The sequence below is a fragment of the Callospermophilus lateralis genome, chromosome 1, assembly GCF_048772815.1.
Source record: "Callospermophilus lateralis isolate mCalLat2 chromosome 1, mCalLat2.hap1, whole genome shotgun sequence".
Lineage (NCBI taxonomy): Eukaryota > Metazoa > Chordata > Mammalia > Rodentia > Sciuridae > Callospermophilus > Callospermophilus lateralis.
This window is the reverse complement of record NC_135305.1, coordinates 147,241,884-147,266,044: the sequence shown is the minus strand read 5'-3', so window position 1 is coordinate 147,266,044 and position 24,161 is coordinate 147,241,884. Positions and strand designations below refer to the sequence as shown.

At 53.4% G+C, this 24,161-nt stretch overlaps 1 protein-coding gene across 1 annotated transcript; it reads right to left on the bottom strand.

Annotated features, from left to right (window-relative positions):
- Positions 1 to 662: 662 nt before the first annotated feature.
- On the bottom strand, positions 663 to 22,984 carry Msi1 (musashi RNA binding protein 1). The gene is made up of 15 exons (XM_077105258.1): positions 22,926 to 22,984; positions 22,716 to 22,756; positions 22,073 to 22,154; positions 21,887 to 21,971; positions 18,907 to 18,948; positions 17,286 to 17,378; positions 13,811 to 13,859; positions 12,317 to 12,399; positions 11,769 to 11,886; positions 7,465 to 7,545; positions 5,873 to 5,929; positions 3,039 to 3,107; positions 2,118 to 2,272; positions 1,586 to 1,651; positions 663 to 725 (listed from the first exon to the last, which is right to left on the bottom strand). Exons 1-14 carry the CDS (start codon positions 22,982 to 22,984, stop codon positions 1,610 to 1,612), a joined length of 1,056 nt encoding a protein of 351 aa, XP_076961373.1. The 3' UTR covers positions 663 to 725; positions 1,586 to 1,609.
- Positions 22,985 to 24,161: the final 1,177 nt, after the last annotated feature.

The window sequence follows — 24,161 nt, the reverse complement described above, 5'->3', positions numbered from 1 at the left end:
AGAGAGGGGTGGGGGCTTCACCTCACAGTATTTACATATGATACAGGACGGGATGTTCCAGGGGCTCGGCCTGGCCTACCCGCAGCCCTGCCCTCCTCTCCAGGGCTGGAGGGGGGGCGGGCCAGGGGCCACACCCACATAGACACTTTGTTCTCAGCTGGTGGGGGGCACCTGGCCCCTTGCCCCCTGCGGCCTGGGGCTTCACATTCACAAACCTAGAAATAGTTTAAAAACGGTTTCTTAAAAAAAAAAAAAAAAAAAGAAAGAAAAGAAAGGGGAAAAAAAAGGAACAAATAAAGGAGGGAAAAATCAGAATAAAAAACAAGGGTCGGGGCTAGGCCTGTAGCAGGCCCCCCGCCCTCACTCTAGCTATGCACAAATACAAAAAGCCTTTCTGGGGGCGTGTCCTATAGGGGTGGCGGGGAGGAGGGGGCAGACCGAGAGGGGACGTCCACAGGGGTAGGGGACAACCGGCTAATCCAAAATAAATAAAAGCGGGCAGGGAGAGAGGCAGGTGGGGAGGGGGCAAGGGCAGAAGGGGAGGTTAGTAGGGGAGTCAGACGGATGTGGGGGGGCAGCAGGGCAGGGGCCGGGGGGCCCAGGGAGTGGGGGGCAGGCAGTAGCATCCGAGTCGCTGCAGGGGGAGGGGGCGGCGGCTGCGGCTGAGGTGTCCCCACCCCCTCGCTGGCTCACTCATGGTCCTCTGTCAGCTTCAGGCTGGGGCGCTGGGAAGACAATGGCAGGTTATAGAGGCCTCGGACCCTGCCCGTCCCTGTGGGGGTAGGGGGCAGTCCCCAGAACACATACACCTTCTGGTCCCCTTCCAGAAGAGTTTTGTCCAGAGGGCACTGTCTCCCAGATTTGGAGTGGCTGGATTTATTCAAATGTCACTTTCTCAGGGATACCTCTGAATCCTAAAATAATCCCCTATACACTATTTAGGATTCTCTCATTCGTTTGTTCCACCTTTGTCTGGGATGAGAGAGGACCTCATCTCACCTGCTCATCTCTCTGTCCCAGAATAGTGCTTAATAAATAGTGAGGTAAAGAATGAAATATCACCAATTCACGGATGCTCCACCATCCCGACAGACACTGGTGATTGCACCAGTCCCATGTACCAGGGGTGTCCTGTGTAATACCCCACTGTAGGTACACTAATTTATCTAATCATTTTCCTTTTGAGAGGCATTATAGTTATTTTTGCAGTTTGGGATTTTTGTTTTGTTTTGCTTTGTTTTGTTTTTGTCCTACTAGGAACTGAACTCAGGGACACTCTACCACTGAGATACATCCCCAGTCCCTTTTATTTGAGATAGTGTCTTGCTAGGTTGCCCAGGCTGGCCTCCAATTTGCAATCCTCTTGCCTCAGCCTCCAGAGTTGCTAGGATTACAGGAGTACACTAACATGCCCGGCTGAGCAGCTTTTCCTATGTTCGCTCATCACTGCTAAAATAAAGGACTGTCTTCCCTAGTAGACTATGGTTCTGTGATGACAGGGAAGGGAATCTGTGTCCCAGATGGGATCATCCAGGATCAGATGCCTGGTGCCACCCTTATCCCATACCTGTTCCCACCTTCTCACCTCCTGCCACCTGTCTCCCCTGCTTCAGTGGTACCCATTGGTGAAGGCTGTGGCAATCAAGGGACCCTGAAAAGAAAAGAATTAGACTCCTAGAATCCTGCAGAAAGTACAGAACATTTAGGGGCTCCTTTCCTCTCTCACCAGAAGCCCAAGGTAAGGCACAAATCTTTTTCTACCCTACCATAGACTGGTTCAAAGAGACTCCAAGGCAGGCCTGGGAATTTGCATATAACCAGCACCCTGGTTAATACTAGGGTCCGCCTGAGCTAGAATCGAATCTCATTACGGGCAGAGAGGGTATGAATCCACTGGCCCATCTCAGAGCCCACCAAATGCTGACACGCAGAGGGTGACGATTAAATGCCTACTATGCCAATGTTAATTTCCACTGTTCCCCATTAGTGACACTTTCTTTCCCCATCTATCATGTCTCACCTGACCTTTTTCCAGAGAAGACAAACACCTCTCCCTCCCTCACTTTGGGGTCTCGCAGGGTAAAGGGAGGTGGAGGCCGCCAGGCCTGACCACTCACCCCAAGACTGTGGCCAAAGCCGGTGCTGGGGGCGGGGCTGGCGGCACTGATGTAACTGCTGACCCCCGAGTCCTGGTTGGCTGCCCCATAGAGCTCAGCCATGGGGCCAGGGCTGGTGGTCCCCAGGAAGCCCCCTGTGCGGCTGGGAGTTGAACCTGGAGGGGGAGCCATCGTCCAAGGGTGAGAGCCTGGCAACCCAGAAAGAAGATGGTGATAGCCCTGGTGCCCACTGCCGCCCCATGGCACCCCACCAAACCTCCTCCACCCTGACCTTGACCCCTACATCCCAGCAGTCCTATGGGTCTACCCCATGGAGATCTCTCTACATTCATTTACCCCCACCCCAACCCCAATCGCTTCCTGTTTGCTCACTCCGCAGCCTCCTCCTTCAGCCCCTTCAAACCTGTCCCCACCCTGCAGCCTAGTGCATTTTCTAAATCTGACCTCTGTCACTCTGCTGCTTGAAGTTCCACTGTCCCCTGCCCCCACTCCCGCACTACCCATGCAACTAGCCTCCAAGCCTTTGCAGTGCTCTTCCCCCGGCCAAAAACACTTTTCCTCCTCTTTGTCTCCAAATCTCAAGTCAAGAGGCCCTTTGCCCTGGAAGCCTTCCCTGGCCTTCCTCAGAAGCCCCAGCTGGGAGCTGCTCTGGCACCTGATTCCCCCCCCCCCCCCCCAGAGCAGCAGAAACTTCCTCTGGAATCATAGCCTTGTCCCCAGTAGCCTGGAAGCCACAGATGGCAGAAGGCCTGTGAGTGTCCTTCCTGGCTCACTGATGTGGGCACAACACCCGGTACAGGGTAGGTACCCAGTTGACACTTGAGTGGATAAATTGGTGCCTTTGTCAAGGGATAGCGATGGCCACCTCATCTCCCCACTAGAATTTTCTGCCCCCTGCACCCCGACCCCGGAAGGCCTCACCTGTCCCTCGAACCACAGCCGCCGCTGCCGCTGCCGCTGCCATTGGTCCATAAGCAGTGAGAGGAATGGCTGGAAGAGAAGGTTCGAGCGCCTCAGTGCGGCCAGAGGGGGCAGGCGGATGAAGGAGGCCCCCAACTTCCGGCAGAGGCTCTCCCTCCTGACCCCATCTCAATGCATCCCAAGGGCCAAGGCACCAAGAGCACCTTGGGCCACTATCCATGCCCTGATTTGATGGGTAGAATAAAGGTAGGAGGGAGGAAAGCTTCCCAGCAAGCTGCTCAGCCTCAGTGTCCCCCCCAGACTCAAAGGATATACTGAAGCAACCCACAACTCCCAGAGGGTGGCCCCTGGGCTGCTCTGAGTGCTCAGTGCAGATGCCCCTTCTCCTTAGCACCCTTGGCACAACACAGGTCATGTAGCCCAGAGGTGGCCAGAAGGCTATGTCCCTCTTTCCCGCCAGTGACCAACTGGGTAGGAGTGCAGAAAGCCAGTCCCACAGTCCCAGTGTGTGACCGACTCTGGCACATCAGGGATCCAGAACTCGCCATGGAGTCAGGTGAGGACAGACTCTGGTGGAGGCCACAGTTGGGCCACTACTGCTTCTGCTATGTGTCCTGTGTTTCTCAATCCCCTTCTTCCAAGAGCACCCCTCAGGGCCTCCCTGGCCACGCAGCCCGTAAATCACCACTCCTTCTCCCAAATGCTCTCAGCATCTTTTCAGTCACACTCTCTCCAGGCACAGGGACCTGGCTCTTGCCTTGTTATCCATCAACCCCCAGCACCTCCCACCTTTCCCTCTACATAGCAGATATTTAATAACTGTCTGCTGAAGGAGTAGAAGGGACCTCTGCTTAGATAACCTGTTGGCTTGAGCAGGGAACTCCCTGAGGCTGAGGTATCTCCACTGCTTGGCCCTGTCACTGTGGCCACCAAGGAGCTCACCCCATGCTGAGGATGGTCTTTCCGGATTTGCACTTGGCAAGCCTTACGCCACCATGCTCTCACTCCAAAAAGTGCCCCTTGGGGCTCTTTGGGTGACTCTGGCCTTGAAATGGACAGACCTAGGGATAGGGACCTTAGATAAGGCCCTCCCAAATCCTTGGCAAAGCCACTGGACTGGGAGATTCAAAAGGAGGACTGTAGTTCCTGCATCTTGGAGGGATCTTTCCAGCACCTTCATACAGCTGGCTCTTTCCCACTCACAAGTCACCTCTTGAGAAGCTTCCCTGATCACCCTCCATTCAGGCAGCCCTGGGGCCAATCCTAACCCAGCAGGACAGCTTCCTGCTCTATCTTCCCTGGGGAACTTCTTACCCTCATTTACCTCTAGAATACCAGCACCCAGATGATAGTGGCCTTGTTGATTTATTCACTGTAGTGTCCCCCGTACCTGGCCCAGGACCAGCACTATAAATATGTACTGAATACACAAAGGAAACATCCAAGTCCCCTTTTCTCCAAGGCAAGAGAAAAGTTCAGATTCTGGTCTCTCAAGAATTGCTGAGCCCAGAACTTACTTCTTCCCCTGCCAAAATATCAGTTAAGAGGACACTGCTTACATCTGGTCTGTAGGGGCAGGGACAGGAGCAGGGATGGGGGCAGGGGCTGGGTGCTGAAGTCTGGTTTTTGGCCACCACAGAGCAAAGTCAGAGAATAGCCAACTCTAGCTAGTGCTTATCACAACTGTAAACAACTACTTGTTTGTATGGTATTTCATTTCCTGTCTAGCTGGCATGCTCTATGAGAGCAGGGTCTGGCTCTGTTCTGTCCCTGTCTGCCCCCAGGGCCTGGCAGTGCATGCTGCACATAGTAGGTCCTCAATGCACAGTTCTCACTGGATTAAAAAGGAACTACCCTCCTCCCCAACTGCTGTCAACACCCATCTGTTCATGATAGAGCCGCTGGGACTTCTGCCACCAGGGCTCTCCTCCCTCCCCTTCCTGCACCCCAAGTTTCCCTTCCCCCTCCCACATTCTGGGGGAACCCTGAGCACCCCTTGGAAGGAAGGTTTCATCTAAAGCAGCATCCATGCTCACACACGGCCAGGTTGGGGAAGAGTCTAGGGGTGGGGTGGGGGTAGAAGCAGATGGGACAGAGAAACCCCTTGTAGCCCACCATCCTGTGTACAAAGCCCCCCACTCCGCCTCGCCCCAGCTCTGCAGCTGAGCTGCTTGGCTGGAGTGAAGTTCCAGCTGGAGAAATGGTCCCGGATGGCCAAGCACCTCCATCCAACTTTCCCAGCAATCGCACATGGGCAGACTGAGGGCCAGATTTGGCCCTTGGACGGGTTTCATTTGGCCATTCCAAATGATAATTTGGAATTGTTGTCGATCCTTAAAAATGATCAAAAAATTCATATGAAAGCAAAAAATTGGATTTCTGGCTTGTCTAGAAAAATGAGATCGGAGAAGGCTCGGTCTGCATCCCCTTCGGCCAAGGACAGGCTCACAGGGAAGGCAGGCCTGTCCACCAAGCATGCCCAGAATTCCCTGGCCTCCTCGCTGGCCCACTCGGCTTTTGAGATCTTGGCCTATTCACTGCTGGATCCCAGATCCTCTGTGGTGCCTGGCACACGGGAGGTGCTAGGTAAATATTTGCCAAATGGGTGAATAAGTGATGTTGCCTCCATCTGTTTGGCTTGGCCCTATACCCCACCCTTAAGGGCAACGTAGCTCCACAGACTCGCCAGTGCCCAGGCACAGTCTGCTGTGTCCTCCCAGCCAGGGGACTGGAGGGCAGGAGAAAAGAGTCCCGCTGGCTTTCCCCAGAGGTCTCTGGGCCCTTTTCTTTCTCCCCATGTGGCCTAGGAGATGTACGAAATCCGAGCGACTGACCTGTAAGCTCGGGGAGGACTGGGGCGCTCGGGAGAGGGGTCCGCTCTACACGGAATTCTAAAATGAAACGTAAAACAGCTTAGGAAGAAGTATGGGAGGCCCCTCAGACATGGCCCAGGGAGGACAAATGTACCCACAGGGACACTAGGTGAGGGGACAGGCCATGCACAGGACCCAAGAGCTGAGGACGGGAAAGAAAGTCCCCAGAAGGGAAGGGAGGGGAAGGAGACACAAAGAGGAGAAGCAGAGAGAGCAAAAGAACAGGCGGAGTTGCCACCTGAACCCTAGGCACAGGCAGTGAGTGCTGCCACTACAACTCTGGGTATTCCTTTAAAGGCTTAGGACTGGGGTTGAGGACATCTACCAAGAGGCAGAGTGCTGCCTAGCATGCACGGGGCTCTGGATTCAATCCCTAGCAAAAGAACAAAAAAGGCTTAGGATTGAACCAAAGACACCTTCCAGAATCTTCTCTCTCCCCCTCTCTCTCACTTTTAATGAGGAGAGAGCTTCAGAGGCAGTTTAAAGAAAAACAATGGTTATAGAATAAGTCCTACTCCAGCTTGGGTCCATTTCCCAGCCCTGCCACTTCCTAGTTATCATCTAAGCAGGTCACATCTCCTTTCCAAACCTGTTTCCTCATCTCTAAAATGGCTATAATCATCCCTCCCATGGAATTATTGGGAGGATTAGACAATATAATGTAAATAAAGGATTCCTAGTTAAAAACAATAGCCCAAGGGGCAGAGGATACAAGTGCTTAGGAACCTTTCAAATAAAAACAAGACCAAAACCAACTGGGGGTGTAGCTCAGTGGTAGACCACTTGCCTCAGGTTCCATCCCCAGCACTGCAAAACTAAATAATAAATAAGTAAGTTGCCTCGTAAAAATTTGATGTTTAGGGGATGGGGGTTTGGCCCAGCGGTAGACTGCTCGCTTAGCACTTATGGGGTGCTGGGTTCGATCCTCAGCACCACATAAAAATAAAATTATTTTGTATCCAACTACAAGTAAAGCAAAATATTTTTTTAAAAAAATTGATATTTAATATTTTAGAGAAAATATATTTAATACTCATCATGGAACAGTCCAGAACTTTGTTGGGCTTCCTGATACTTTTTGTAAGGTCTAGTCTATGTTGAAGGTGATTATAATGCTTTTGTTTCTTGGCATTTAGAGTCTCAAGAGGGCTTGTGTGACCTTGAAAGGGCTCAGCATAGCACCTGGTCATTGTAATATGTCCGTGAAGGCACAATTCACAATGACCCTTAGGGAGGGTGCTCCTACTGCCAATCTGGTGTCCTCTTTGGTAGAAGTGGCAACCCCAAAGTTGGGAGGGGAGGACAGAAGGTAGGAGGCAGGCAGAGAAGGGCCTGGGAAAGAACAGTACCATGCAGGGGCCACACCGGGAGCCCTTGTCCCCAGCTTTTGGGGAAAGGTCAGGGGAAAGGCCCTCCTTCATCAGACATGCCCTTCCTTCCAAGCCTCCAGCAGGCAGACCCCCAGCCATGCACCCCAGACACCACCCTGAGGAGTGAGACTGCCTGGGAACTGGGGACATGCTGGCCATAGAGGGACACCAAGCAGGACTTACCGGGGAACTGGTAGGTGTAGCCAGGGGCAAGGCCTGTATAACTCCGACTGGCATAGGTTGTGGCTTGGAAACCTGGGTAACCTGATGGGGCAGAGGGGCAGCGTCAGATGCCTTACCCACAGCTCAGACCCTGCTAGGACAGGAAGGATCTGAACCAATCACTTCCTCCTCCCCCACCTCCTTATCATGAATAATCCTCAGTCCTGCTTTCCAAGTACCTTTGGAATGCCAAGTCCAGTGCTAAGCAGTGTATACTTAATGATCTCATTAAACCTCAAAAGGAAATAGTACATAACAAGTTGGTACTATTAATAGCCTCATTTTTAAAATTTATTTATGTGTTTGGTGCTGGGGATTGAACTCAGGGACATTTAACCATTGAGCCACATCCCAAGACTTTTTTATGTTGAGATAGGGTCCCGCTAAGTTGTTTAGGGCCCCCCTAAGTTGCTTATTTTGGCTTTGAACTTGCAATTCTCTTGCCTCAGCCTCATGGGTTGCTGGAATTACAGGTGTGCACCACCATGTCCAAACATCCTTATTTTGTAGACAAGGGAACTGAGGCTCAGAGAGGTAATATTTATTGGCTGAGAATATTCTAAACCCCTTATCAAAGCCCTTCATGCTCTGGCTCCTGCTTCCCTCTGTCCTCATGTCCTACACTCTGCTTCCCACTCCCTTGCTTAAGTCACACCGGTTTCCTTGTTTCTTAAATCCAAGCTCATGCGCACACCAGGGCCTTTGCATGGGCTGTTGCCTCTGCGTGGAACACTCTTCCCCAGATGACTGCATGACTGAGTCCTCACTGAGTCTCAAGAGATCCTCCTACAGGAGTCCTCCTTTCCTAGCAGTTACAATCTCTACCATGTCACCCTGGTTTTTTCTCCTCTCATTCATTGTTTGTTTAGTTTAGGTTTTTTTTTTTTTTAAACAGTTTTTTAGTTGTAGATGGATACAATATCTTTATTTATTTATTTTTGTGTGGTGCTGAGGATCAAACCCAGTACCTCACCCAGGCAAGACAAGTGCTCTACCACTGAGCCCCAGCCCTGGCCCCTAGTTTTTTTTTTTATGTGGTGCTGGAGATTGAACCCAGTACCTCACATGTGCTAGGCAAAGCCCTGTACCACTGAGCCACAACCCCAGCCTGTTTTTCCCCCCCTTTCATAGCACTGATGATCATTGTCTGAACTTATCTCATGATTTCTTCAAGGCTATAGTTACTAATCTTATAGTTAGTAATAATGGTACAGCTGGAATTCAAATTCAGATGTGACTGATTCTAATACTCCTAACCAGTCTCACTTCTTATTAGACATTTTCTTTTTAAATGAGGGTGAAACCAGATCAAGAATTACTCAAGCTGGTGTGGGTGGCGCACGCCTGTAATCCCAGCAGCTCAGGAGGCTGAGGTGGGAGAATCGTGAGTTCAAAGCCAGCCTCTTGGGGCTGGGATTGTGGCTCAGCGGTAGAGCGCTCGCCTAGCACAGGAGGGACCTGGGTTTGAGCCTCAGCACCACATAAAAATAAAGGCATTGTGTTGTGTTCATCTACACCTAAAAAAATAAATATTAAAAAAAAAAAGCCAGCCTCTCCAACTTATTGAGACCTTAAGTAACTCAGAGAGACCCTGTCTCTAAATAAAATACAAAAATAGGGGGCTAGGGCTGTGGCTCAGTGGCAGAGCACTCACCTAACACGTGCGAGGCTCTGGGCTTGATCCTCAGCACCACATAAAAATAAATAAAATAAAGGTATTGTGTCCAACTACAACTAAAAAATAAATGTTTAAAAAAAATACAAAAATAAGGCTGGAGATGTGGCTCAGTGGTTTAATGCCCCTGAGTTCAATCCCCAGTACCAAAAAATAAAAACAAACCAAAACATCCTTAAGGTACAAGATCAAAGGTGGCTAAACAGACAACTAAATTTAAAATCTGATTCTAGCCCAGATGTTGTTCTGGGAAACAAAAGTGTAAGTATGTTATAAAGACCATCATTGGCTGGGTGTGGTGGTACACACCTGCAATCTTAGTGAGAGTGTGAGGCAGGAGGATCACAAGTTTGAGGCCCTTAGCAACTCAGCAAAAATTAAAAAAATAAAAAAGGAGTGGATGTAGCTTAATGGTAAAGTGCTGCAAAGTTCATGCCCACTACGAGGGGTGTTATTGGTAATATTAAAAAAACAGAAGATAGATTAGATGAATTTTTTTCCCCTCAGTGAAAAACACAGGACCTTGTACAGGCTAGGCAAGTGCTCTAACATCCCAGTGCTAAATGAAAATAACTGCATCAATATAAACTTGTGAAGTTGACAACCATACTGTGGTTATAGGAAAGATTATCTCAAATCTTAAGGAAAAAGGTAAATGGGTCATATGTGTGATTTACCCTTGAATGATTTAGGGTAGTATCCCATGGGTATGTATATACACACATGTAAACGCATACACACAGCATGAGAACGATAAAGCAAAGGGATCGAATATCAACAGGCAAATCTGATACAATAGTATATGGATGCTCTTTTATGTTTTTATGTTATTCTATCATTTGCCACTCTTTGGAGAGTTTGGAATTACTTCTTCAAGAAGGCTGTGTTGGGCTGCGGTTGTGGCTCAGTAGCAGAGCACTTGCCTAGCACACGTGAGACACTGGGTTCGATCCTTAGCACCACATAAAAATAAATAAAAGATGTTGTGTCCAACTACAACTAAAAAAATAGACATTTTAAAAAAATAAATAAAATAAAGGTATTGTGTCTATCTACTAAAAAAATATAAAAGAAAAAGAAAAAGAAGACTACATCCTGTTTGGAGGGTGCTCTTGTCCTCACCTCTCCTGTGATCACAATGCTGACCCTAGCTTCTGAAGTCTCAGAGCACCTCTCTATGTACCCCTCCCCCATAGCAGGCACAAAGACCCCCTTGAACAATCCTCTTCCTATGTGTATACATCTTTACAGGGAAACAGTGAGCTTTCTCAAATTTGCCACCCAAATTTACCTGGGCCCAAACTGTGACTGCCACCTGCTCAACTTTCAAGGCTCAAGGCACCCTTCACCCCCTCCAGGGAGCCCCCCCACTCCCATGTGGGTCTAGGTGCCTCCCTTGGGCCTCTCACAGTCCCCAAACATTCCGTGATGACAGTGTTCACTTACTCATATCTCACTAAAAGGGGAACCCCATGAGGGCAGGTCCTGACCCTGAAAAGCTAAATGAAATAAATTTTTGCAATGAACAATTATACTGTGATTATATTAAAAAAATATCTTGGAGCCAGGTGCAGTGGTGCACACCTGTAATCCCAGTGGCTTGGGAGGCTGAGGCAGGAAGATCGCAAATTCAAAGCTAGTCTCAGCAAAAGTGAGGAGCTAAGCAGCTCAGTGAGACCCTGTCTCTAAATAAAATACAAAACAGGGCTGGGGATGTGGCTCAGTGATTGAGTGCCCCTGAGTTCAACCCCTGGTACCCTTCCTCTAAAATCTCAGGGCTGGAGTTGTAGCTCAGTGGTAAAGCACTTGCCTAGCACTTGTGAGGCACTGGGTTTGACCCTTAGTACCACTTAAAATAGGGGCTGGGGTTGCAGCTCAGTGGTAGAGTGCTTGCCTAGCATGTGTGAGGCACTGGGTTCGATTCTCAGCACCACATATAAATAAATAAAATAAAGGTCCATTGACAACTAAAACATTTTAAATTTGAATAAGAGGAGGCAGCCTTCCTTTTGCCTTCCAAGAGGCCTTAACCAAGTGCTGTTTCCTCTGGAATACTTTTCCATTCTCTTTGCACCTGCCCTCCCATAACTGGCTTCTATTCAACCTGCAGAATCAGTGTAAATAGTACTTATTTTCCATTTTTTCCAAGTCTTGGTCAAGTTCCCCATGCCAATGCTCCCTTGGCATCCTGTATTCCACCCTAAGTCTATTTGTCTTCTTTCTCACTTGTCTGCCCTGACACACCATAAAGCTGAGGAAAGTCAAGGCTGGGATTCCTGGAAGGCTGCCTGGCCCATGCAGGTGCTCGGCACCTATTTACTGAATAGATGGATGGATGGACAGAGGACCAATCAATAGAGAGCAGCTGGACCATTCTTCTGGCTACCACGAGAGGGCAGCACTCCACAACCAAACCATCCCACCCTGGGTAGGACTGCCAGCCCAGACCGAGATGCCTGGCCTCCACTGCCGCCCAGTGACTCAGACAGGAGGGCAGACCACAGAAGAGATGCAACTCCCACGCAGCCCCTGGAAGTTCCAGGAGTAGTTCCGGGTAGGAAGAAGCCGCAGGTGCAGGCCTAGCTCGTACCCAGCATGCCGATTCCCAACATGAAGGCGTCCATTCCATAGGGCATGACTCGAGACCGGCCCCGGGCTGAGCCCGTTGGCGACATCACCTCCTTTGGCTGAGCTTTCTTACATTCCACCTGCAACAAGACCTGATGGTCAATTCTTTCTCCAGCTAGGGTCGCCATCCCTGAGTCCCCAGCAGGCCTTTTTATTATTAATTTCATAGTTACCATTTATGGAGCACGCATTGTGCAAGGCCCTGCATAAAAGGCTCTGCATGCCATAGTCACTAAACGGTTTGCACCAAGTCTATGATGGAGGTGCTGCTATGGCTCCCATTTTACAGATGAAGAAACTGAGGCTTGGAGAGGAACCCAGTTAATTAGTGACACTGCCTCCCTGTCTAGATTTCCAAGAGGTGAGAGAACCAGCTCTGCCCTGCTCATTGTAACACCTCCTCACCCCCCACACCCAACCTCTGGAACCCTGGGGCTTCCCTGGATGGCTCAGCCTGGAGCTCCAAGGTCTCTCTGCACTTCCTTCCCTCTCCACCCAATCTCAGCTTACCATTTTGTTGTTGATTTCATGGAAGTGGATTTCACACACTTTTTCCACGATGTCCTCGCTTTCGAATGTGACAAACCCAAACCCTAGAGGTTGGACAAGGGGTAAGGGCAGGGTCAGAACCAGGGCTCATGGTCAAAACCCAGCCCCAGGCCATTCCCATACCACATCTCCTCCTGTGGCCAAGTGTCTGAGAGTTAATGAAAGGCTCTGCCCACAGCCTAGGATTCTCTCAACTACTGGCTGAGACAGGGTATCAAGTCCCAAATTACAGACAAGCAAACCAAGGCTCAGTGAGGTAAAGTAACCTGCCCAAGGTCACACAGCAAGTTCGAAAATGGCAAAGCTGCCAAGAGAATGTAATTGTTCCTCAGAATCGGAGGGGGATTAGTTCCAGGATGCCTCACAGGCCCCCAAATCCGTGCTATGCTCAAGTCCCTTAAAAAAGGCCAGTATTTGCGTAGAACCTATGTACAGCCTCCCTTATACTTTAAATCATTTCTAGATTACTTCTGATTCCCGATTCAACATGAATGCTACTCACAGAGCCGTTATACCGCACGGCTGAGGGTATAACAGCAAGGAAAAAAAGGTTTGCACAGGCTTAGTACAGATAGAATTTTTTTTTTCTGAATATTTTTGATCCACAGTTGATTGAATCCAAAAACACCAGAATGCACAGATACAGAGGACCATGTACACTTAACTTGCCTTCTCTCTCTCCCTCAGATGCTTACCAAAGAGGGAGAAAAATAACATCCATGGACAAACTTACACAAAGGTGCACATGCCCGAACATACTTCTGTACACAGACACACACACCCCCCTAGGCGCCCATCCCAAAGATACCCGTGGGCTCTCTATAACGTACTATTGCCCCAACATACCAGACATACATACATATTCAGGCATGCACACGTGCCTGAGCATGCGTGCTGCACACACATGGCCCAAGAAAAACTAAAAGGCCCAAAGCCCTGAATCAACTGGAGAAACTACCCTGTCTCCTCCTGAGCGTGCCCCAGGGGCTACTGTGGAATTTCTCAGAAGGCCCCTAAGAGAAAAACAACCAGGCCGATCACAGAGTGTGGCCCGGATGCTCACAGGTTCAGGGCCAAAGGAGTTGGGGGCAGTGGCACAGCAGACTCCCTGGGGCTCTGGAGTCAGCGTGACCCTGGGGCAACCTGGCCTAAGCTCTGGTTACCAGGAACAAGGTAAGCCTGGGCAGAGGCAGACACTGGCTGGGGCGGGGATGGAGGGCGCCATTGGTGGGAAGCCCGTCCTCTGTCTGCAATTCCAATTCGGCCAGTTTTCTAGCACAGGAAACTAGTGGGACAAAAGCCTTCTGTAAGGCCAGGCCCGGGAGAGGATGCAGATCCTCAGGGATAGGATGTCAGGAGAGGAGATGAAAGGGCAGCTGTGACCTGCAGCCCCCTTGGCTGACCACAGGCCCCAGGCCCCAGGCCGGGCCTGGGAAGGGGGAGGGGCACACTCACCTCGGTGCCGGTTGGTGGTTTTGTCGAACATCAGCATGGCATCATCCACCTAAAACACAGCCTGCCATGGAGGACCCACCAGACACCAGGGGCTCCCACGACCCGCTCCCCTCTTGCCCCTGCCTGTTCCCAGTTCAAGGGATAACTTTCCATGTGCGACCCCACTGGACACCACAGAACCCCCTAGTTAAGTCACCAGATTCTCAATGGATCCATCAGCCTACATTTATCAGACTCCAAAGAGGTGCCTAGCACTTTACCCATCATCCTAACACTTCCTGGAAGGGGAAATCCCCATTGTGTCAAGAAATGGGCTCAGAGAGGGGAAGTTGCCTGCCCAAAGTTACACAGCAAGTCCTGGAGGGAGGAGGCGGCACAGGGCTGTACTAGAGGAGAAAATATGGGAGCAAGATTAGGAGATGCTTTAAGAAAACCTCTTCTTTTTTTTTTTTTTTTTGCAAAAGGCCAGGCGGACAGGACAACAGGCAGACTAGACTCCCCTCTCCCGGTACAGATCTTTTCTCTAATTGAGGTTTCCTTTAGCTAGAGGCTGTAATTAAAGCAAGTAGAGTTCAGTGCCTGGACTGCTTGCCTCCCACTGTCTGGGGGAGGGGAAAGGACTGAGGAAGGGGGAGGGTCTACATTCGTTACCCTCTCTAGAACCCCAGTCATCTCTCCTTTTGCTTCTCCAGCCAGAGGATGTCCCACCTTCTTCCCTGTGCCTGGATCTGTTGTCCCCTCTTCACTAGGACTAAGTCACCCTCAGTGGAAATCAGGGGCTGCCTCTGATCCTCCCCAGTCCCATCCGCTCCAGCCCCTGATCCTCGCACAAATGGTCTGCCATCCGCAGGGTGAAGGAAAACTTTCAGGCCACAGGGCACAGGACACAGACTCTCTCCCCCTCCTTTCTTCTACTTCCAGACCCTACCTGCCTTATCAGGGGCCTCCCCTGCCTCATTAAAGTAGAAAGTGCAAACCTTGGAGGTGTTCCTCCGGCTCTCCCTAGGTATCAAGGCTGCTTAACCAGGAGACAGAGGGGTTCCTGGAGAATCTCAGAAGGAAATGACACCTCCCTTCCCAAGGGGCTTCCTATCCCCAGAACCCTACAGCAGAGTACTATCCCTGCCACCCCAATTCTGGGTCCCAATCCCAAACCAGCTGGACAGACACTTCAGGCTCTACACATCTTCCCCATCCCTCACTTAAGCAATGGAAAAGAGAAACCCAGACAGAAGGGTTTTGATCAAAGCACAGGCTTTAAGTAGGACAGGCCCAAACTGGAATCCTGGATCCTGGATCCTGGATCCTGGATTTGCTGATTCGGTAACCTTGGGCAAGTGGCTTTAGGTCCCCATGACTTTGGTTCCTCATCTGTGAAATGGGCATAGGAAAGAGTTAAATGAGATAGTGCACATAGCTCTCAAGTCACAGCCCTTGGGATTCAGTAAGCGCTGAATAAATAACAACTGCTGTTATTATCTTTATTATGGAGGAACTTGCCCACAGTCACATGGGGGAAAGTGGCAAAACTAGAGGGAGCAGCAGCCCAACACCTTAGCTGGAAGGTTCCACCAGGACAGTGGGGTCATCTGTGACCATGATCACCATTCTACTGAGCACCTTGACTCGTGCTCAATTAATTATTTTTTTGAATGGATGAGTGAATGAACCAAAGAACCAGCCACACCTTCCTCCTTAATCCTACAGCTTGGAGTTCTTGCCTGATCCACAAACTGATTCAGGCCAAATCCACAGTCCTTCCGGCCTTCTTCTTCCCCATGACCGTCCCAGTCCAACCTCCCTGGTGCCCCACAACCTTCAACCTGGGCCTTGGCGGGACAGACCTCCGATGGGGCACTGGGGTTGAGGCCGGGGCAAGGGGCAAGGAGAGTGGCTGGGGGTCCAGGGTAACCCCCAGCGGTGTCCCCTCCTGGGGCCAGCGGAGGGGAGGGAGGCTCCCAGCCCAGTGTCCTTAATAGGCTTTGGTCTCCATGGGAACCCGGGGACAGGGGGGCTCGGGCGGGGGGGGGGGGGGGGACGGCGGGGGGAGGGGAGGCGACCGAGGCCTGCTGACCAGTGGGAGCCGCCAAGTTCGGCGGCCGCTAAGCCTGAGTGGCAGCCATGGCGGCTGACCATTGTTCCCCCCTCGGCGGCGGGCCCCTCGGTCCGGGCGGGGGGCCCCCCGCCGCGGGGCCCTTGGCATTCCCGGCTGTCCCCCTCGCTCCCTGGCAGCCTATTCTCCGGCTCCCCCTGGCCTCCCCGGGCCGGTTTCACATGCCAACGCCGATTTAGGCCCGAACAAAAGACGCGGCCGCTGACGGCTTCTCCTGGGGCCCGGTTGCCATGGCAACGCCGGCCCCGGGGGCAGGCGGCCTCCAATCACAGCTGCTGGATCAGATTAGTGCGAGCTCTAATGCTCGGCGCTCAGACACAAAGACACCCCGCCGAAGCCGAGCCGGGCCTGCTGCTTCCCAGGAGCGCCCTTCCCTCTGGGGCCCAGGCCCAGCCTGCCCAGCCTCCTGGACCCAGGTCCCCAAGGAGGTGTGCCTGCGCCGAGGCCTCTGCCCCCCCCCACACACACACACGTCAGCATCCGCTGGCCAGGGGACCCCCCCCAATCAGCCACACAAGCTTACAGCCTATTTCTCTAGCCACCTCCAGCTGGGCCTGCTGGGAACCAAATGCCTTGCTGGGAAAGTGGAGACTCAGCCTCTAGCCGCCCTCACCTAAAAGAGATACCAGGGACCTGGGTCTCAAGCCACGACCCCTGGGACTTGGGTCCCTCTCTCCACCTCACCATAGGACCCTGAAGTTCACATTGCTCATCTTCCTAGGGACACCCTATTGTCTGACATGGCCACACACGGCCTATCTCCCCATAGCCTACCTCTTCATAGGCCCAGAAAGGAAAGCTTGATATGACCCAGAAGTGAGCCCACGTTCTCTGGGCCAGATCAGAATTTGGGGGTGCTTTCTTCAGTTTCCTCCAATACCTAGCAGCCCCTCAGCTCCTGCTCCCAGCTTCCCACGTGGGCCAGCAAGGTACCAAGTGCAACGGGGAGTCATATTTATTGCCTCCTTATCATCCCCCAGGAAGGGGTTGGGAGATGGTGACAACCGCCCAGGGCCTGGACAGGTGCAATCTCCCAAGAGGCTAAGGGGTGACTGGATTGAACTGGCTACAGGAGCACCGCCTCCCTCAGGAGAAAGAAGATAAGCAGAAGGAAAATACAGAAGGAAGGGCAACAACAGCCCTGCTACTGTGTGGCTTCCGCTCCCAGGGGATGTCAAGAGTCAGAAGCCCATAGATGGGCCAGGAGCCCGAAAGCTGGGTTGACCTGGCCTCACCTGCAGGACACAACTTCCCCTACACCTTCTGCAGGAATTGGGATGACCTGGCTGACCCCCACTGGCTTCTGACCACTCTCTTAGCCTTCTCAGCCCCAGCAAGCACCCACCCCCATTTAAGACCCACCTTCCCAAACTGTTCAAAATATTGCTTCACATCCTCCACTGTGGTGTTCACTGACAGTCCCCCCACAAAGATCTTCTTCGTTCGAGTCACCATCTGTTAGGGGAGGGAAGGAGAAAGTGGGCATCTGAGGCCTGTGGCCTACCGCCACCAGCAGGGGCTCCAGCCCCCCTGCCAGGTTGCCAGCTGACAAGCTCTCTGTGGCCCCAGCCTCTCAGAAGGCCTCCCCAAGCTCCTCCTAACCCCCACCTCTAGGCCTGTCACACCCTGACTTCTTAAGTGTTTCTCCCTCCCTGGGGCCTGTATCTGGAAAAATCCCTTCCCAAAGGACTCACACAGGGAAAGGGGGTGGGTCAATGACCCAGACCCACAGCCTAGCTCCAAAACCCCACCAGCCCTCCTGGGAGACCACCAAGGCCATCGCAGGGTCTCCCTGAACTTAACTCCGACATTTTCCTCATCAACCTCTTCCCTGCCCAACCTCTGGCAGCCCCGTGGCCCCAGCCCTGTTTTAGGAAGAACACATGGTCCTAATTACCCCAGGAGCGCATGGCTAATCCGCGGCAATTCCCAGCCCCATCCTAACACTAAAGCACCTTCTGTCACCAAACTGCTTAATGGAATTAACCCAATTCCGACCATGTGCTCCCTGGTGCGGCTTCCTTCGAATACCTGCTCCATAATTGCTTTCAGGCCCTCTGTTGGACCTTTTCCAGAGATGCCCCTTTCCTGTCTCCTAAAACAGTTCCTCTCCCACTACCCTGGCTGGAGCTCTGGGAACCTTGATGGACTTCACGGGCTAGAGTCATAAAGCATCCTGGTTTCCACCAACTTCTGAAAAAAGGGGAAACCGAGATCTCTTGGAGAGGTACCCAGTCCTAGGACACATGCTGAGTCAACAAACTCAGGGGTCCTGACTCCCTATAAGTTAGCCTTTCCTCCTGTCTTCTATAGGGGACGACTTAAGAATTAAGAACTGGTGAGTTGCCAGGAGGCCTAGACTCAAATCTGAGGCTCCTGCCCTGCACCAAAAGTTTTAAGTGCTCTAGTGTCCAACTTCTCAGAAATCCATTTTCTGTAGGCACTGCCCCTCTCTCCAAAACACCAGGGAAAGATATCTAAATGGAAAGACAACAGGTGACAGACCTCCTGGTTCCCCTCCCCCCTACAAGTCCAACACACCTCATTCCAGAGCTTGGAAGGTGACTTGCAGGGGGTCAGAGGTATGCTCCCTGGCCCAACTCTAGCTCAGCTTCAGAGGCAGGGCAAGTCTGCCCTGTGTTTGATCTGCCAAGGTTCTGGGCAAGGAGGCTGTGACCTATGAGGTCAGAATTAGACTTGGGGTCCAAACTGCACTGACTTCAAATATAGGGACAAAGAATTCCCTGAGCAGTTCCCCTTTCTTCCCACACATGCAGCCCCCTCTCCAGAGCAGATGGGAAGATGCATACTGTCTTCATTCCACAGAATAAGGACATCAAGAATCCCCTCTTCACACCTCCGCCTATCCTGAAACACTCCAGAGGTTCTAGAAGCATCTGCCGCAAAATAGAATGCTGGGGAAATCCCTGTCCAGAGTTGTCCTCAGTGACAGCGCTCCTCCCAGCCACCAACACACACCTACCTTAGGCTGTGCTCGCCGAGGAAAGGCCACCTTGGGGTCGATCTAAAAGAGAAGGGAAAGGTAGAAAGGGTCTTGCTTATCACACCTCAGATTGTGACCATTACAGCCTTAAGCAGTGAGGACCTCTCTCATCTCAGGACACAGAGGTGACAGAAACCACCAGAGTCTCAGGCAGGAAAGCACAGTTGTTAAGCGTGAGTTCCAATCTCACACTGCTTCCCTACTATAAGACCTTGGGCATGTTATTTAACCTCTTAGAGCCTTAGGGTCACCTGCAAAATGGACAAATAATAATACCCACCTCAAAGGGTCATTTGCAGATTTTTTGAGATAAGGCATACAAAGCACTTGGTGTGGTGTCTAGCTCACAGCAAGAACCAAAAATAATGCAAACCAAGTCTTATTCCCTCAAGCATCCGGTATATTGAGGGCCCTCCTTGCTAACCTGACTTCACACAGATACCTGTCAAGGTAAGATATGTGATTCTGACTTTGGAAATCTAGCAAATAGAAATACTCTTTGCCTGAAAAAGTCTACAACATGAGAGTTCATAACGGCCAAGAATAGACTCAGTTGTTTCTCCAATACCTCTAGTCTCTAACAGCCCTCTTAGAGGCTGCAAGAAAACAGCTCCTGATAATGCAGCCAGGCTCAGGGTGAGGCAGAGTGCAGTCTTTGGTGACATGAAAGGGCATGGGACTTGGACTTAGAAACTTTGGGCTGCTTGCCAAGCCTGTGATCTTGGTAACTTGCTTGCCCTTCTGAGCCTCAGTTCCTTCATCCGCAAAGTGGGGACAATCACACCCATACTTCCCAGGGGCAGCTGTAGGGAATCAAATGAGATAACATGGGTGAAAGCAGCCTTTTGTGAACTGCCCTTCATTGCACAAACAAAGGTGCTATTACTAGGAGGCCACCTTTGCCCTCTGCTGTGAACAGAGGGAAAAATCAAGATGCACCTGGGTACTCCTGGATACTCCAGCCATGCTGACAAACATCGAGAGACCAGGGCAGGAGCCATTATGACTGATGCAGGACCTATGAGGCCAGGTCTTGCTAGAGTTTCTTGCCACCCGCATGGGTGGACATCATGCAGAAGTTCAGCAGCCAATCTCAGAGAAGATCTATCTTTCCCCAGAGTTCCTTCTTTCAAAACTCAGCCTCCTTCTAGGCAACTGGCTCTGGCTTCCCTCTGCCTGAATAGCACAGACCAGGAACCAGCATCCTGCAGGCTCTCCCACTGGAATCTGCCCACAGAGATGGAACCTCCACAGTGCACACTAGGCAATGCCTTCTCTCTTGCAAAGGCCCACTGGGCTCTAGGGAATATCCAAGCTTCTCGTTGCCCCTGTCGTGGATTTCATGTATCTGTGGCATTTTCATTCTTCTATTTCTCCCAGAGCACAGCCTCCCTAGCCACTCACACACCTTCATAAGTTCCTCTGCACAGATCCTGATGGGGAGACAGTACCCAAGACCCACTCCCCCAGACCCACGCACACCCAATCCCTGACACACCCCACCTCCACTCTGACTCACAGCTGGCAACATAAATAAAACCCAACAAGTAAACAAAAGGTGAAAGTCAGAACCCAAAATAGACTCCCCACAGTAAACCTCCCTCCCAACCCCTTCCCCGGACCAGAGATGCCAAACACAGACAAAGCCCTTGCCCTTGGTGAGTCCCAATCTCCTAAGGATACCCATCTCACCATCCTTCCTCCCTGTCTCTCTCTTCACCCTTATCAATCTTCCACTCCTCCAGCCCCCAGCCCCAGCCCCAGCCCCAGCCCCTAAATCTCAGCTTCCTGAGTGCAGCAGAAGCCACCAGTGCATTCTGAGGACAGGGGATGGTAGGAGAACAGGCAGCTTGATGGCAGATAATCACCAAAAACAATAGGCCACTGTCTCTCCTTTCCCAGCCTGGGTCACTCAGGCTGCGCCAAGAAGATCCTTTCAGAGCCGGCAAAGTCGAGGCCTGGCCTCATTTGCTCATTACTGTGAGCAGGAGTGGGAGCCACTGGGCAGAGATAACAGGAGCTGGGGACAGGCGGTAATTTAACAAATTCTTGGGCACAACCAGCCATTGTTGCAGGTAAACAGGAGCCAGTGACTGACCCAAGCAGGGAGGCCCAGGGACAGGGGGAGAGTGGGGGAGTGTGGAGAGAGGAGATCACACTGTCCCAGCCCCCTGGCAGACAGACACCCCCATCACCCAGTAAGCCCTCCTCTGATTTTCTCCTTTTCCCTCTCCCCTTGAGCTGGCCTCCGTCAGCGCCCCCTGCAGGGTCCAAGACACTGGGGATCAGTGGGACAGCAGCAAAATGTTCCAGGAGTTTGAATGCCAAACAAACAGTTCCTCCTAAGATCAAGTCTTGAGAAGGTTTTTCTTTCTTCCTTTCTGCCCCCCCCCCCCCCAATCAAGCTAGCTAGCTCCCTCCTCATAAATCCCCTTCATGGTCAAAGCAGGTCCGTGTCTTCTACACAAAGCAAGGAGCTCATTGACCAAAAGTCGGGGGAGGAGAGAAAAGGGGAGGGAAAGGGACTCAGTGACGCTTTGCCATTGGTCTGGAAGGGAAGGGGGGTGTCTCGGAGCCAAATACTAGTTAGAGTTCAGAGAAGCCACCGGGTGGGTCATTGCAGCCCTGACTCACCCAATTTGGGCTAGGGGTGGGACCCAGCCCCACCCCAAGCTCTGAGGCATTGAGATTAGTACTTATAGGGAGGGGGTGGTGGCTACTGCTTCCCTCACCAATACGGGGGGAGGAGGTGTAGCATCTCATCGCAGGCCTGGGATTTTTCTCCTCCCTCTGCCCCCAACTCTAGTGACAAAGTTTCAGAGCATGGCAGACCTCTTACTCAGAAAACTCCCACTTTCCTCAAGGACCTCGTCCAACTGTCCCCTGGAGAGAGTCCTGACCCTCTCCTCCGGCAGCCTCCCTCTCCCAAAGGACCCCCGAAGCCCCGAGGGCCACTCACTGTTTTGGAGTCGAGCTCGTGCCGCGATTGCGCCAGCACTTTATCCACCCCCGCCTGGTCCATGAAAGTGACGAAGCCGAAACCCCTGCGCGGCGTAGTGAGGGAGAGGCAGATGGTTACAAGGCAGTGAGTGGCAGTGGTGGAGGGGGGTGAGCCGAGAGCAGGAGGAGGGGGTGAGGGGCTCACCTGGATCTCTTCGTCAGGGGGTCCCGCATCACCAGACACTCCTTCACCTCCCCGAACTGGCCGAAGTATTCGCGCAGCCCTTCTGTAACCACACACCCGCCTTCGGACCAACCCGGGCCCCGCGCCCTTCCCCCCTCCCCCGTCCTTTGCCCCCGTTGACCCCGGCGCAGCCCGGTCGCCCCCGTGCCAAGCTGCCGGCGCGCTCTCCATTGCCGGCACCCCCTCCCGCCCTCGCCCGGCTCTCGTGCAGCCTGGTGGCGCCCACCGGGGCCCCGGGAAGCCAAGGGCCAAGCTGGGCTGGAGGGGGGACGGCTCCGGCCGTGTTCCCGCCGCTCCGGGAGCCGCCTCACAAAAGTTTGAGCCGCAGGTGCGAGCGGAGTTGGCGCTGCCGCCGGCGGGTCCCGGGGGCCCGGCCCAGCCCCCGATGCCCCCTGAACCCCTCAACTGCTCCCCATCACCCGCTGGGCCGTGCGCGCTAGCAGATAGCCCTGCGCTCTCAGGGTCCCCGGGCGGGGCGCGAAAGAGGGCACGAGGGCGCCCGGGGTCAGCAGGGCGCAGGGCCGGGCTGGGGTGTCTGGCTCTGGGGCGCCGTGGGGGTCCGGGGTGCTCTGCGGGGCCGGTAGGCGCTCCTGGGCTGGCTCACCCTGCGTAGTCTGCCAACTGAGTCCCCCGATGAACATCTTGCTGCGGGAGGAGGAGAGACACAAAGGGCCCGCGTGAGCGCCTGGCGCCGGGGCGCAGGGGGCGCGGGCCCGGGCCCCGGGGAGGCCCGGCCCGACCCGGATCGGCCATGTTGGCGGGGCTGGGGCGGGCGCGGGCCGGGCAGGCCCGACCGGGCTGGGCCGGGCCGTACCAGGGGTCGTGCGGCGAGTCCGGGGAGGCGAGGCCGGGCTGGGGCGCGTCAGTCTCCATCGGAAGCCGCGGGCGGCGCGGGCAGCGGAGCGGCGGCGGCGGCGGCGGCGGCGGCGCTCGGCGCGGGGCAGATGAGGAGCGCGGCGAAGGGGGCCGGACGGACAGGCCATGCTGCCCCCTCCCCCGACCCCGCTCGGGCGGGCGGGCGGGGACGGCCGAGGGGAGGGCCCGCCGGGGGCCGACCTGCCGGCTCCTCCCCCCGCCGCCCTGCGCGCATAAAGCCCCGCGCTCGCCCGCGCGCCCGGGCGCCCGCGGAGGCGGCGGCGCCGGGACCCCCTTCCCGCCGGGCTCCCGGGTCCCCCGGGATGAGAGAGACCCCGAATTCTGGTGCGGGCCGGGACCAGGGCGCGGCCGCACCCCCCACCCTCACCAGCGCGGGGGCCGGGCCGCGGGAACGCCCTCCCGGAATGAAGCGCTTCCCGGTGCCTTCAAGGTAGCTCGGCTCCGGATCGGGAACCCCCCCAGTTCTCCCTCTCAGGTCCCCTCTGTCCAGAATTGAAGAGACTCCCCCAATCTCCCTGGGTCGGGGAGGAGATAGCCCCAGTGGCCCCAAATCCCCACCCACGCCAACTGGAGAGAATCCTTCTTTACCCCAGTCGGAGCAAGAATCTGCCCTGGAGCCCCCGATTTCTTCTAATCTAATTTAGAGTCCCCCTTCAGCGGCTCTCAGCCCATTCCCATTATCCCATATCGAATTTGGAGAACCCCCTGTGTGCCTCGCGTCCCGAGTGGGAAGCTTCCATCAGCATCCCGGTAGAAACGATATCAGTTTCTCCCCAACCTTCCTTGACCCTTGATGCCCAGAGTAAGAATCCCACTCAACTCCCCCAAATCCCTCTCTCCGCTCTGTGGCCCGGGTGGTCTGCTGAGCAAATCCTCCGCCCCAAGCCTGGGTTCCCATTTTGCCGCCACCCCACCCCCAGTGTGAGGAGTCTCTGCTGCTTCTCTCCCTGGTTCGCTCTTGTCAGCCCCATTCAGACTCCTGTCTGGATTCAGGAAACCGGGTGCCAGACAGCCAGCGCCCGCTCCCCACCGAGGCACGGGGAGAAGTCAGTTCCTCCAGTGTCCAGTTTAGGAGTCCGATGGCGCAGCGGTGCACCTTACCCCAAAATGATCCACTCTTTTGCAGAATTCTAGCTCCACCCACTCCCGTTGGAAGAACCTGAACTACCTACCC